The sequence below is a fragment of the Mchenga conophoros genome, linkage group LG5 (assembly GCF_057382185.1).
Source record: "Mchenga conophoros isolate Kocher_MC1m ecotype Shallow Benthic linkage group LG5, M_conophoros_male_GT1.1, whole genome shotgun sequence".
In the NCBI taxonomy this organism is placed as follows: Eukaryota; Metazoa; Chordata; class Actinopteri; order Cichliformes; family Cichlidae; genus Mchenga; species Mchenga conophoros.
In genome coordinates, this window is record NC_140530.1 from 40,251,141 (window position 1) to 40,266,547 (window position 15,407).

Consider the following 15,407-nt stretch of genomic DNA (forward strand, 5'->3'; position numbering starts at 1 on the left):
CGTCGCCTTCACGCCGAGGTGCCGTTTCCTCCCGGTTACGTGATTTGGTTTAAAATAAATGCTTAAAGCAAAGCGACTCCGAGCCCGGGCCGTTATCGCTTCGAGCGCTCGCTCTGTGAATTCGTTGGCAGTTGCTTGGATACGTGCTACGGTGCTGCAGGAGAGCCGGCACAGCTGAGGTATCTGATCTGAGCCGAACACCTGAACCTCCACCCGACAGAAACACCGACGCTGAAACGTCTCGCCACCGCAAACATCAGAGCAGCGTCCTGACCGCGGTCGCCATCACCAACACATCACGGCGCTGCACCCACCGTGCTCTTGTCCTTGTTGTTGAGCAGCAGCCTCAGGATCTGAACCTGCAACTCCTCCACCACTGCAGGAGAACAGAGGTCAGAGGTCAGAGGAGCGCACACAGACAGTCCAGGTAAGCAGACAGGTGGGTGGTCTCAAAGACAGGAACTCAGTGAAACACCAAAATAAAACAGTAAAGTACTAAAACAGAACACGGCCGAGTGACGGAGACCGACCTTCGATCCTCTTCTTCAGCCTCTGGCAGCCTCTCTCGTAGGCTCGGCGCCTCAGACGCTCGTCGGCGCTCTCGTCTTTGGGCTCGCGCTCGTCTTTACCCTGTTTGATAAAGAAGCATTGTTTAAAGCTCTCACACCTGTGCTGCTGTAAACACCTGATGGCTGCAGCCTTCCCCTGAGGAGCCTGCGGTTCGTCTGTCACGGTCAGTTCTTACGTCACATCTGATTTGTCGTTGCGCACGTCACAGAGGTAAACGGCCTCTCTCTGTTTGAGCTTCGCTGCTTTCAGCTTAATGACTTTGACACACTCGATAACATTTCGTCAGGAGCGAGGAGACGCAAACGGCAGAGCCTCGGTTTCTCTCACCTCTTTGTCGAAGTGCGTGGGCCACCAGGTGGTTGGGATGAGCTCCTCTAGCCCCGCCTCCTTCACCCTCAGAGGAGTCTTGATGTAAAAGAACACAACCGAGCGCAGAACGTCGAACGTGAGCTTCGGTTAAGGAGAATGCCGCGACAGCGGTTTAAATGTCACAGAGCGCTTTCGCTTGGCGGCTGAAGGATATAAGACGTTGCTGAGCAGGTACTTCCTGGATTTCTCGTGGCGCAGGATGGCCGTGGTCAGCCGCAGGTAGTGGATCTGAAACACAAGCACATCAGCTGGAGAACATCTGGAAACACGTGACATGAAAAAAAAAAAGATTTTAGATGAAGTTTGTCGCCACCTGCACACAAACATTTAAAGTTTGGTCTCTGAAGATGAACCTCCTGTGTCAGTGAGGTCGCTCTGCAGGCCCCGCCCCCTGACCTTATATAACCTGTGGGGCTCTGTTTGTTTGTCCTACCTGGAAGCCCAAGTCTGGGATGATGGGGGAGAAGCGGTAGGCCCTGAGTAAGGACATCATGAGTTGCTTCAGACACTCGTTCACCTCGTGGTCCTGCAAGCAGAGGACAGAGGACAGCAGAGGACAGAGGACAGCAGAGGACAGAGGACAGCAGATGAACGCAGAGGACAGCAGATGAACGCAGAGGACAGCAGATGAACGCAGAGGACAAAGAGGACGCAGAGGACAAAGAGGACGCAGAGGACAAAGAGGACGCAGAGGACGCAGAGGACAGAGAGGACGCAGAGGACAGAGAGGACAGAGAGGACAGCAGATGAACGCAGAGGACAGAGAGGACAAAGAGGACAAAGAGGACGCAGAGGACAGAGAGGACGCAGAGGACAGAGAGGACGCAGAGGACAGAGAGGACAGCAGATGAACGCAGAGGACAGAGAGGACAGAGGACAAAGAGGACGCAGAGGACAGAGAGGACAAAGAGGACGCAGAGGACAGAGAGGACAGCAGATGAACGCAGAGGACAGCAGATGAACGCAGAGGACAGAGAGGACAGAGGACGCAGAGGACGCAGAGGACAGAGAGGACAAAGAGGACGCAGAGGACAGAGAGGACAGCAGATGAACGCAGAGGACAGCAGATGGACGCAGAGGACAGCAGATGGACGCAGAGGACAGCAGATGAACGCAGAGGACAAAGAGGACGCAGAGGACAAAGAGGACGCAGAGGACGCAGAGGACAGAGAGGACGCAGAGGACGCAGAGGACAGAGAGGACAGAGAGGACAGAGAGGACAAAGAGGACAAAGAGGACGCATAGGACAGAGAGGACAAAGAGGACGCAGAGGACAGAGAGGACAGCAGATGAACGCAGAGGACGCAGAGGACAAAGAGGACGCAGAGGACAGAGAGGACGCAGAGGACAGAGAGGACGCAGAGGACAGAGAGGACAGAGAGGACGCAGAGGACAGAGAGGACAGCAGATGAACGCAGAGGACGCAGAGGACAAAGAGGACGCAGAGGACAGAGAGGACAGAGAGGACGCAGAGGACGCAGAGGACGCAGAGGACAGAGAGGACAGAGAGGACAGAGAGGACGCAGAGGACAGAGAGGACGCAGAGGACAGAGAGGACAAAGAGGACGCAGAGGACAGAGAGGACGCAGAGGACAGAGAGGACGCAGATGAACGCAGAGGACAGCAGATGAACGCAGAGGACAGAGAGGACGCAGAGGACAGAGAGGACGCAGAGGACGCAGAGGACAGAGAGGACAGCAGATGAACGCAGAGGACAGCAGATGAACGCAGAGGACAAAGAGGACGCAGAGGACAGCAGATGAACGCAGAGGACAAAGAGGACGCAGAGGACAGCAGATGAACGCAGAGGACAAAGAGAACGCAGAGGACAAAGAGGACGCAGAGGACGGCAGATGGACGCAGAGGACGGCAGATGGACGCAGAGGACGCAGAGGACAGAGGACAGCAGATGAACGCAGAGGACAGCAGATGAACGCAGAGGACAAAGAGGACGCAGAGGACAGAGAGGACGCAGAGGACAGAGAGGACGCAGAGGACGCAGAGGACGCAGAGGACAGAGAGGACAGAGAGGACGCAGAGGACAGAGAGGACGCAGAGGACAGAGAGGACAGCAGATGAACGCAGAGGACGCAGAGGACAAAGAGGACGCAGAGGACGCAGAGGACGCAGAGGACAGAGAGGACGCAGAGGACAGAGAGGACAAAGAGGACGCAGAGGACAAAGAGGACGCAGAGGACAAAGAGGACGCAGAGGACAGAGAGGACAGAGAGGACAGCAGATGAACGCAGAGGACAGCAGATGAACGCAGAGGACAGAGAGGACGCAGAGGACGCAGAGGACAGAGAGGACAAAGAGGACGCAGAGGACAGAGAGGACAGCAGATGAACGCAGAGGACAAAGAGGACGCAGAGGACAGCAGAGGACAGCAGATGGACGCAGAGGACAGCAGATGGACGCAGAGGACAGCAGATGAACGCAGAGGACAGAGAGGACGCAGAGGACGCAGAGGACAGAGAGGACAAAGAGGACGCAGAGGACAGAGAGGACAGCAGATGAACGCAGAGGACAAAGAGGACGCAGAGGACAGCAGAGGACAGCAGATGGACGCAGAGGACAGCAGATGGACGCAGAGGACAGCAGATGGACGCAGAGGACAGCAGAGGACAGAGAGGACGCAGAGGACAGCAGATGGACGCAGAGGACAGCAGATGGACGCAGAGGACGCAGAGGACAGAGAGGACAAAGAGGACAAAGAGGACAAAGAGGACGCAGAGGACAGAGAGGACGCAGAGGACAGAGAGGACAGCAGATGAACGCAGAGGATAGCAGATGAACGCAGAGGACAAAGAGGACAAAGAGGACAGCAGAGGACAGCAGATGGACGCAGAGGACAGCAGATGGACGCAGAGGACAGCAGATGAACGCAGAGGACAGAGAGGACGCAGAGGACGCAGAGGACAGAGAGGACAAAGAGGACGCAGAGGACAGAGAGGACAGCAGATGAACGCAGAGGACAAAGAGGACGCAGAGGACAGCAGAGGACAGCAGATGGACGCAGAGGACAGCAGATGGACGCAGAGGACAGCAGATGGACGCAGAGGACAGCAGAGGACAGAGAGGACGCAGAGGACAGCAGATGGACGCAGAGGACAGCAGATGGACGCAGAGGACGCAGAGGACAGAGAGGACAAAGAGGACAAAGAGGACAAAGAGGACGCAGAGGACAGAGAGGACGCAGAGGACAGAGAGGACAGCAGATGAACGCAGAGGATAGCAGATGAACGCAGAGGACAAAGAGGACAAAGAGGACGCAGAGGATGCAGAGGACAGCAGATGGACGCAGAGGACAGCAGATGGACGCAGAGGACAGCAGATGGACGCAGAGGACAGCAGAGGACAGAGAGGACGCAGAGGACAGCAGAGGACAGCAGAGGACGCAGAGGACAGAGAGGACGCAGAGGACAGAGAGGACGCAGAGGACAGAGAGGACGCAGAGGACAGAGAGGACGCAGAGGACAGCAGATGGACGCAGAGGACAGCAGATGGACAGAGAGGACAGAGAGGACAGCGAGGACACAGAGGACAGAGAGGACAGAGAGGACAGAGAGGACAGAGAGGTTTCAGGCTGTGGTACTCCAGAAAAACATCCTGATGCAGACGCTCTACAGTAAATATCACCAATTTAAACGAGTGCTTTTAACCATCGCCTCCTTGTTTGAACCTCCAGGTCCTCCTCTGTGGAGTCTGGGTGCCACCGTGAGGCGGTAAATAAACCAACCATCAGCTATTAGGAGATCTGTACACATGTTCAGCATGCTGTCACTTTTATTTAGGAGCTCAGCATGAACTGTCGGCACTACACGTGCTCGAAACCAGTGTTGGTCAAGTTACTTGAAAAAAGTAATCAGTAATTAATTACTGATTACTCCCCCCAAAAAGTAATCCCGTTACTTTACTGATTACTTATTTTCAAAAGTAATTAATTACTTAGTTACTTAGTTACTTAGTTACTTTTTAAAAACACGATTTACAACCTGAAGAGGTGATAAAGTGATAGATCTTTCAGCCCAATTCTACTTTTTCTACATAATCCATCATACAAAATGTAATCAAATGGAAAAGTCTCTTTTTTTAACTTGTTTTATCAGTTTTAATCTTTTAACTTTATGCATCAAGCAAAACATTTAATTATATGCAACATTCTCTGACTTGAATAAATTAGTTTAACATTTAAACCTATTTTCTACACATTCCAGCACATAAAATAAAATATTTTTTGTGTTTTCACTCACTCTTTCAAACAGATGCAAGTAAAACACAGCAGAAAATAAATAAAGTCAAAGACTCAGCGGTCCTTTTGCTCTATTTTCACCTGTAAAGCAGGAGCAGGGTAGGCGGAGGGTTACCCTGGTGTAGGTGTGCTGCGGTCAGTTGAAGAATCCGCGCGAGTGTCTCTGTGAGTTTCCCATCACGTCGTAGCTACTCGGTGCTTGCTCGGAAGTTTAGGGGTTTTTTTCGCTGTAAAAAGAAGTTTTCTTCCCACGCACGATGGACGCTAATGTTTTTGTCACTTTTTATGGAATCAAACTCAAAGTAAGGTCAGTACTTCCACACTTTAAACGCTGCACGCTCATACTCTCTCCCGCACTCGATATATTATCCATTGTTGATCTGCACACAGCTGCTGTCACCAACGTCGCACTTGCTTACGTCACTGTCATGAGACATTCTCGCAAAAAAAATCACGGTTTTAGTAACGCAGTAACGCAGCGTTCCTACGGGAAAGTAACGGTAATCTAATTACCGATTTTGCAATAGTAATCCCTTACTTTACTCGTTACTTGAAAAAAGTAATCAGATTACAGTAACGCGTTACAAGTAACGCGTTACTGCCCATCTCTGCTCGAAACATTCACAGGGTTTCTGCCTCAGAGGCAGCGGTTGGAGCAGAAACACCCACACGGACGTGTGTGACCAGTCGACGTTGCTATGGTCACTACTCATTTAACCCAACCGTTAACATTTTAATTGAACCTTAATACCCCAAGATGGAGCAACCCTTCAAGCTCACAGTGGAGATGAGCTTTGTTTGACAGCCGGGCTCCCCTTAGCGGGACAGGGCGGAGCTCAGCCATTCAGGAGGCGCCCTGAGTGGAGCAGCTATGTCTCCACATTGAAGGGAGGCAGCTGAGGCGCTGGCCTCCTGGAGGTGGTGTCCTGGGCAGCTCCGACGCTTCCTACAGGAGGTGAAAGTACTGTGCAATACTCCAGAACATTGTATTATTATTAACTTGCTATTATTGAACAAAGTGCTGATGTTTTTGTTTCTGTGGAGCAACATGAAAGTTGAATTAACCTTTTAACAACCACACGTCATCCATGCCGTCATTAGTTTTTATTCATGTATCCTCAGATGTGGAACTCTGCAGGAGAGCATCCACTCTAAGATGTTTTTATGCATCTGTCCCAAGTTACAGATTCATCTTGATATGAAGAAAATTTCAGCCTGTTGTCTTTAAAGGTTTGTGAACTATTCGTGAAAAAGGCAAAAAGGCCTGAAAGTGGGTCGACGGACCATAAAAAAGAAAAAACCATCTTGAGTTTTGGACACATGACGGGGCGATGCAAACCCAGGGCCGCCTCCTGTGAGGAGATGGTGTACAGCAGGATGCGTCTCCCTCTTTTTGAGGTCACTAACCAAGAGGAGCTTTCAGCCCAACCTGCAGGTGATGAAGCTTTCTCCTCATTGGCTGACACAACAGGAATAAATAAAAGATGCTGATCGAGTGTTTGTGCGGCCGCATCAATCCGAGCTGCTTGATGAACGGACACAGTAAAATGGAAGGCGGGGGAGTTCGCACTGAAGAAAACATGAAACTGTCTCAGGAAAGAAACACCTGGACGGACAGGTGTGCGCGTACACCGACCCTCGTCAAAAGGTATTCTAAAGGTCGTGATGCGTGCTTTTAATAACCGAAGTGGAGCTTTACCACAGATCATCAGCAGCAACCAGCTGATCAGACCGTTCTGGAAATGTAACATTTTTAAATGATTTGTTACGTTCGTGGTTTTCACAGTAAAAACCTGCGTTTCATGTTTTTGTGTGACTTTAGCTCGAAACAGGAAGTCATGATGAAAACGCACCTGTACAGTCGGACACGAGGCGGAGCTGCAACAATGAGGTAAACAGGTGTTAAGGTGACGGTCCACAAGGCCAGGTATAAATGCAGCAACTTTAAATGACGTCCCTGAACCTGAGCGCGTCCTGCTTCTTCTGTTTACACGTCTTGTATTTCTGTGCATGTTTGCAGTTACCCTGTGGACGCACAGTCCAGTTTTTGGGTTTAGGCCTGCGGTGGCTGGTGGGGCGCCATGGTTGGAGCAGTGAGCCAAGCGTGCAGATTTACCTCCATCAGCAGCCAGAAGAGGTCGAGCAGCTGCTGGATGAGCGGGTGTTCGTCCACCGAACCTCCTCCCTCCAGAATCCCCAGCAGGAAGTTCATCAGCACGTCCTCCACCAGATACACCTTACACTGCAACCAGACAACCCCACCATCAGTGCACGTGACCTGATGACATCACATTTTCAGACAGAGGTGATTTCATCCATTCAAACGCATCGCCTGCACAAACAGCGCCCCAAACAGAGGATTTAGTTTCCACTGTGGATGGATTTAATCAGCTGCAGAGCACGGTGCACGAGAAGTCTGGGAACTAAAACAAAGGCCATCTCCAGTTTGCTTCAGTTCATGTGGCTGCATGCAGTCTGTTCTTTTAAACTTTACAGTTACAGCTCTGATGCTGGATATAAAATCCAGCTGAATAATCTGCTTCTGTTTGTTGTGTCTCAGCCTCACAGCAGGATCATGAGAAACAGTCTGAGTGACACTCAGCTCATTATTAGAAACTTTATGCTTCGTATGAACCACGACAGGAAGCGAGCCGACGTAGTTTATGCTTTTCCCTGTCGTCTCTTCTCCGTGTATTTAAATACGAGTGACAACGTCTGATAATAAAAACGAACTCTAAAAACAGACTCTGGTGGAAAAGTCCTCATCCAGAAACACGGACGACAGGAGCAGCCTCGTTTTAACCACAGCGCTGTTTAAGCACTTTGATTATTCAGTTAATAACAGAGCAGCGGTCAGTTTTAGCGATCTCTGAACACGCCCTGTTAGCCTCACATCGGTATCTTTGGGTGGTTTTCAGTTTCCTGACGCTTCATGCAATAAAGGAAAAAAGCTACAAACACAGCATATTTCACCATGAGTGGAGCAAAGTGGTTAAAGATGTGAGCCAGAGTGACGAGGACGGTCGGCTCTCCGTGAAGCCTCCACACGGCGCAGTCCTTCTCCACCAGCCTCTCCTCCTGCAGCAGTAAAGGACAGACAAAGGACGCACCTTTCACTTTACCTGCACGTCAACCAAACACCAGGCTGAAGACAGGCAATGCCATTTTCACCTGCTCGTGTTCCTACCTGAGCGTCGATGGCGGTGGACAGGACGTTCTTGATGTAGCCCAGCAGTTTGTGGGCCTTCATCAGGTCTGCAGCTGGAGGGTTCTGGAGGGGCAGGTAGCCGTCCACGGGGTACGTGGGTCACAGTCGGGTTAAAGACAAACTCACGACACCACAGCAGCATTTATCCAATCGAATTCAACTCATTGGTGTGTGTTATCTGGCTTCATGGACAGAGAGCTGGGTGTCATCTGCATAGCAGTGTAAATGTATGCTATGTCTTCTAATGATGCTGCCTAAGGGAAGCATGTATAATGTAAACAGAATTGGTCCTAGCACTGAACCCTGTGGAACTCCATAATTAACCTCAGTGTGTGAAGAGGACTCTCCACTTACAGATGTTCCAGGGAAATCTTTCACAGCAAAAGAGTTGTACAAACCCATAAAGCCAAACAGCATTTTTCAGATGGATGCTGAAAAAATACAATGGGACCAGCTTAGTTAAAAAGAGCTCAGTTTGAAATCCTACGCCTGTAGAAGCTTCTCTGTGCCGTCCATGACTCCACCATGCAAACGTACGGCCCTGATAGCTCCCAGGGGAGTGGCGCTAACACCTGCCGGCAGGGCTTCTGGACACTTTGCGATTAGTTGTGAAGGATATCTGAGGGGCCTGCTGCCGAAGTTGAAAGCCACTGACTCTTTAAAGGAGAGGCTGATGGCGGGAAAGTAAGCGATGCCAGGACCCATCTTAATGTTGGTGAAGGCCGTCCCCAAAGACTGGCCGTTCCTGAGGACACAGAGGACACGCTCAGTGCTTTACTAAACAATGAGGACACATCAGAGAAGACTTCAACCACAAACGGAGTCACTGACAGCTTAAAACCTTTTGATTCAGTCTGCAGACCAACATGTACAGTCTCATCTGTGACGGCCAGAAATCAGAATGATTTACCCAAAAAACTCCCTGAAAGGTTTATCAAAGGAAACGTGCCTAAACCTAATAACTGGCTGGGTGCGCCTTAGCAGCAACAACTGCCTTCAAGCATCTGTGATAACCGTCAGTGAGTCTTTTCCAGCTGTGGAGGGATTCTGGCCCAACCGTCAGAATTGTTGGAGGGTTTGAGCTAGGGCTGGGCGATATGGCCTAGAATCCATATCACGGCATAATTTGAAGCATGTGCAGTAACGATATATATCGCGATATATTCTTTTCTTCTGTATAACGTATATTACTCACTATTAGGCACACAGGTGCAAGTGTTGCATTTTGACGAGAAATTTATTTGGTGCAAAGAAAAGCTGAATTTGAGTGAACAAAACTCATTCCTGCGTGCAAAAACTGTATTTCAGTGTTTGCTATTATCCACACACACACACACACACAGCAGCCCCTCTCGCTCAGTTTTTGCATTTGCGCTTCCTCGCAACATTTCTGCCCACGCGCGCTCAACTCTTTCTCTACACCGTTATATTTGTGCCACAAAACCAGCCAATCACAGACTTGGATGCAAAAAAATCTGATTGGCTGTTCTGGTCTCCAATCAGCTCGAAATGACAAAATGCAATATCCCAGAATCCATTTCATCCAAAACTCAAACGAGGCAGTGGCGGAGGAACACAGAGGGGCGGAGTTTGAAATATTACTCTTTCTGGGTCACAAAATAAACTTTTAAGATATTTTCATGCGAGAATGTTTCTGTGTAAACTTCTAATATCTGCTCGGTTCATCAAGACATCACATATTTGCAAAAGTGCTCTCACGTTTTCGGAGATGCCTGTTACATGCATTCAAACGTACAGCTCTGCTGTCACTTCCAACATAAATGAAGACAGAAAACTAAACAGCAGTGATGTTTGTAGGGTTACTGAAGTTTGGCTAGCTGGTATATAATGATGTGCTACGTGATTGCTAGCGACACAGCTATGTTAGCATAGCATAAACACAGTGAAGCTGGAGGATGAACGCTAACTTTCGATAAAAGTTAACATGAGGGTTCCTGATGGTTAGAGACAAATGCAATCGCATGGCAGGATGCTGTAAACGGACCAAACTTCAGTCAGGAGAACAACTGAGATAATCCATCCACAATACCAGGTTAGTCATTCATATACTGCAACAACATGGGAACAGAGCAGCTGGAGAGAATTCAACATTAATGAATTAATGGTACAGAAGTGGAGGAAGCGCAGGTTTTGGCTTTCCCCATCTTCCAAAAGTGCTTCGTTTCTTTGCTATGACTGTCGCCCGGCATAAACATTGCAGATGATGTTTGCAGCCGCTGCGATGCTTTCGACCAAAACAGGCGCAGCTTGATGACACCATCAACATGCGCTATAGCGGTATAGTCAAAATCTCTACCATTGGCCAAATTTATACCGTTTATACTGCCCACCCCTAGATTGAGCATGAACTGCCTTTTTAGGGTCATGCCACAACATCTCAGTCTGACTCAGGTCATGACTTCGACTAGCCCACTCCACTAGCCCAAAACCTTTAGTTTTTCTAAAGCCAGTCAGAGGTGGACTTGCTGCCGTGTTCTGGATCATTGTCCTGCTGCAGAAGCCAAGTCATGAACACATGTCCAGACATTCTTCTTCAGGAGGTTTTAGTAGATGTCTTCAGGTCCTGAGGCAGCGACACAGCCCCAGACAGTCTCACTACCACCACCATACCCTACAGCTGGTATCATGTTCCTTTCCTGAGATGCTGCTACTTTTACGCCACAGAGGCTCAAACTTTCCAAAAAGTTCAACTTTTGTCTCATCAGCCCAGAGTATTTTCCCAGAAGTCTTCGGGATCATCGAGATGTTTGAGGCTAGACTTTGTGTTGTTTTTGGTCAGCTTTGGTTTCACCTTTTTACTCCTTAATAACAAACAGTTTCATTTAGAAACTGCATTTTGTGTTTACTCGAGTTTGTCTAACATTTACATTTGTTTGATGTTCTGAAACATTTAAGTGTGACAATCATTCTGTATACCTAACATACGCTACAGATGTTTCACAGATGTTGCTTCTAGTCTACTCTGTCGTCACATTTTCTCAAAATTACAGTTTTATCTTTTTTTGTAAAGTCAGCTGCTCTGCTATCAAGAAACCTGTCTGTTTTTCTGATTGGTCACTTGCTCCAAACTCCGCCTCTGTCACGGGCTCATGCTGACAGCTAGCCTGATAAACTCCGGGCTGACGTTAGGATAAGTGAAGGACAGAAAGCCATCCTGATATGTTGATGATCAGAAGTTCTCGGTTTGAACCAAAGATGTAAAAAGACGACCAAACGGAGGAAAGGAGGGAAGGAAAGGACAGAGGGACTCACAGGCAGAACGTGATGGTTCCTTCATCCAGGTCTATCAGACAGCTCACGATGTCTCCTGCTGCCCACGACTGGGGAGAGAAAACACGCCGTTATGGTCACATGATGAAACAGAGGGGCAGATCCCAGCGTCTGTGTTCACGCTCACCTTTCCGTAGTTTGTCGTCGTCACGTTCCACTTTCTCACTCTGTTTCCGTCGTAAGCGTACGAGTCCGGCGTGTCACCTACACCCTCCTGAGCACAAGAACACACTGTTCAGCATCGCCGTGCCGCCATCCTTCATGGGAACGGATGCAGCAGAGGTGAAAAACAGACAGTTTTTAATGGACGCCCTCAGACACCAGCCACAGAAAACTCGATTTAGCTCTTTGATTGAAGCAAATATCCAGCTTCAATTACTTCTTTTTTAAATTTACCAACAAATATTCCAACGTTTTTGACACGCAACATTAATGTAGGCGTAACAGTCAACTTTGTGCTTTAATCAAGCATCAACCTCCACATCCTGCAGTTCCTCTGACGTCCAGCAGAAGCTCCAGCAGTGAGTCCACACAGACTCGCATTAAAACTTTGCAGCGGAAATAAAAAGGTTTAAATCCTGATACACAAACTGTTTGGTGTGTATAGATCATTTCCTCCTTCATAACAACAATATTGAGAAACAAGAAGAAAGTCAGTCCTTCACAGCTGTCCCAGTTTTCCATGCGGCTCACGATTGAGCCCCCGGGTTCATGTCTGCAGTCTTAATGGAGCCATTGACGCTCACTGCGTACTTCTGCAGGATGAACCTGCAGCATTTATTTATAACAGCTCTGACCAGTTCCCAGTCGAGTTTCATGTTTTGTTTTCCCCCACAACATGCGCCGTGTCAAGGCCTTTACAGGGTTCATCATCAAGGTGTGTGTATACCTCCTGATTGAAGCGACAGCTAAGGGTACACCAGCCTATCTGCATCAGACCCTGAGAGGAGATCAGCACCTCGTAGGCCCACTTCCCTGCAGACAGAAACAGCCCAAAATCATTCTCCACATCACAACAGTCGCCTCAGGGTGCTTTATATTGGAAGGTCGACAATAATACAGGAAAACCAGATCAGACGACCTTTCTAAACTGGACTTTTATTGTGAAAAGCAAGCCCATCTGCAGAGAAGGTCACACTTCCTGTGACAGTTTTTTGTTTCAGGGCTCATTTTTGTTGTGTGTCATATTTACTGAGTCAGTTCAGCACAAACCCAAAAGTCAAAGCTTTTTCTGAGACAACGTACCTTTATAAACACAGGTGGTCGCTCGGATGGAGCTGAAGTTGCTGTGGCCGATGACCTGAATGCAGAGAAATTCATCACCCTTACACACTTATCACACATAGGAAGTGTTTTTCTACAGTACCAATCAAAAGTCTGGACAAACATCAGCCACGTGTCCAAACTTTGACTGGTTTCACTGGTTTATGGTCTCCGGCGTGTCTCACCCCCAGCAGGTCGTCGTCTACAAACAGGAGTCCTTCAAAGCCGCTGGTGTGATCGAGGACAACGGGCTGAGGACCCAGACGACCGTCCACAGCCTGACCTGCACAGGTTCAGGTGACGGTGTTATCAGACATTTGAGCTCGTTCTGAGTCACAGAACATAAGGTTTGGTTTTAAAGGCAGACAGACGCTTCCAGCCTTACCGTCCTCCGTAGGCGTGTCCTCAGACAGCAGCTTCTCCAGGTGAGCAGGTAGATCCTGGAAGCCCAGAGGCTTCCTGAAACCCAGAGCGGCAGGAAAAGACGACAAAGGGACAGAAAAGATTTTATTCTCAGAGTTGTTCATTATCGTTTCCTCCTTTCAGCTCAGTCTGATTTTTCCATTTAAACTTCGTTCACTGACACAGAGACCAGACTCGTTACACAGAAAAACACCAGCACACGACTCTCACATCAGGTAATCACAGCACAGTCATTCAGTTAGAAACAAACCCAACAAATATTTATCAAAAAAAAGAAAAATAACAATTATTAAAAAACTATTTTGGGAAGTACAACAGTTTGTAAAAAAGACAAGAGAAAGAACTACATCCTAAAAAAAAACCCTGAAACATAAAAGTCAAAGAAGTCCACGACTATAAAAAAAAAAAAAAATCTTCCTACAGCATGAACCAAGATTCAAAAACAGAATAAAAACAAAAAGTTAGATAGAAAAAGAATCGGACTTAAAGTCAAAACTACGTCTACAATAAATCAGATTTTTTCACCAGAGACAATCACAGAAATAAGAAATCACCAAAAAGAAACTGGTTACATTTTAAAATGTGTTATATAAAAAATATGTTTAAAAAAACAAAACAATCTGACTATTTATAAACACACACCCAAAGTTCATTTTTGCAGATTATTAAACAGGAAAAAAATATAGAAAAATAAGGTTAAAAATGAACAAAATGAAAATTTACAGTTAAAAAACAAATGAAAAAAGTTTTACATGATTAAAACGTTGATGTTTGTTTTTAGATTTCATGAATTGTATCCGAGTGTGTGTGTGTGTGTGTGTGTGTGTGTGTGTGTGTGTGTGTGTGTGTGTGTGTGTGTGTGTGTTTTTAAAGCTGCTGAAGGTAACATGAACCTGGCCGGCTTAAATAACGAGGCTCTGAGTCACTAAACAGGAACTCAGGACACACACACACGTGTGCACACACACGCGCGCACACACACACACACGTGTGCACACACACACACACACACACACACACACACACACACACGTGCACACACTCAGAGTAAGCAGCAGCTGTGACCGTCGGCCTCATTCCTGCGTCTGGTTTCAGTTTTACAGCCTCGCACATTTAAAATAGAAACAAAATCAGTTTGTGTTCAGTTTGTGTTTAGAGCTGTAAAAACTGAACCTGATGGTGGTCTCGCCTCTTACCTGCTCAGAGATGTGCATCAGAGGGGGGGGGGGGTGTCACAGCATGAGCTTACCTGAGCGAGGCCAGTGTGGGTCCCTGTTTGGTGGAGGGAAACACATGGTGTAGGTAGTCGCTCAGCATCTTCTCGTTCACGATACCTGGCAGAGGGACAGCTGACTCAGACAGACCAATCGGAGGGCAGGAGTGGTGGGTACGTGCTGAAGTGACTGAGCATTCATACCTGTGGATCTCGGCTTGTCCATGTCTGACGCCAGCCTGTAGTTACGGCGGGTCAGAGCGGTGCCGCCTCCCTTAGAACTCATGGTGTCTGACTGGAGCCACCTGACCCACACACTGCTGCCAGAGACACACCTGTAAACACCACCACCATCGTCGTGTCCAATCACAGCACAGGGCAAGGCAGCTGTGTCACAAACAGCAGCCACATGTTCAGGAGAGCGCCTGGCACCTGACATAAACATCTCCTGCCCTCTCTGAGTCATTACCGTGTACTTTTACTACTTTGCCCCAATCCTACCTGTGTACTTTTACTGCCTAAAGAATTTAATCATGCTGGATTTACTTTAACTGTATGTAACTGATACACTGCGATTACCCTCTCCTAGGTCTAATATTATGTACTTTTATCACCTTGCTACATACAGCTGATGATGAAGTGTAGTCTCGGGGTAGCCCTGAGCAATGATGAAGCACAGCTAGCTCGGCTGTTAGCATGCCCCCTGACCCCCGTTAGCTCACCGGAGCACTGAGGCTCGGCAGACCGGTCCGTTATAACCCTGTCGGCGGGACTTTGGGGGCTGAGTGTCGAGGTAATCACTGGACACATCAGTCGAG

The 15,407-nt window shown here is 48.3% G+C and overlaps 1 protein-coding gene across 1 annotated transcript in view; it reads right to left on the minus strand.

The window, feature by feature from the left end:
• The window catches only part of rnf123 (ring finger protein 123), a 107,149-nt gene extending 92,173 nt beyond the window's left edge, over positions 1–14,976 (minus strand). Inside the window, exons 1-17 of the mRNA XM_085275351.1 lie at positions 14,794–14,976; positions 14,626–14,710; positions 13,339–13,412; positions 13,139–13,236; positions 12,936–12,990; positions 12,580–12,665; positions 11,818–11,904; positions 11,673–11,740; positions 9,019–9,144; positions 8,379–8,493; positions 8,165–8,269; positions 7,308–7,433; positions 1,373–1,465; positions 1,099–1,167; positions 898–1,020; positions 531–630; positions 315–376 (exon numbers count right to left, since the gene is read on the minus strand). Coding sequence (XP_085131477.1) covers positions 315–376; positions 531–630; positions 898–1,020; positions 1,099–1,167; positions 1,373–1,465; positions 7,308–7,433; positions 8,165–8,269; positions 8,379–8,493; positions 9,019–9,144; positions 11,673–11,740; positions 11,818–11,904; positions 12,580–12,665; positions 12,936–12,990; positions 13,139–13,236; positions 13,339–13,412; positions 14,626–14,710; positions 14,794–14,875 — 1,554 coding nt within the window. The 5' untranslated portion in view covers positions 14,876–14,976. The remainder of the gene's footprint in view (positions 1–314; positions 377–530; positions 631–897; positions 1,021–1,098; positions 1,168–1,372; positions 1,466–7,307; positions 7,434–8,164; positions 8,270–8,378; positions 8,494–9,018; positions 9,145–11,672; positions 11,741–11,817; positions 11,905–12,579; positions 12,666–12,935; positions 12,991–13,138; positions 13,237–13,338; positions 13,413–14,625; positions 14,711–14,793) is intronic.
• Positions 14,977–15,407: the final 431 nt, after the last annotated feature.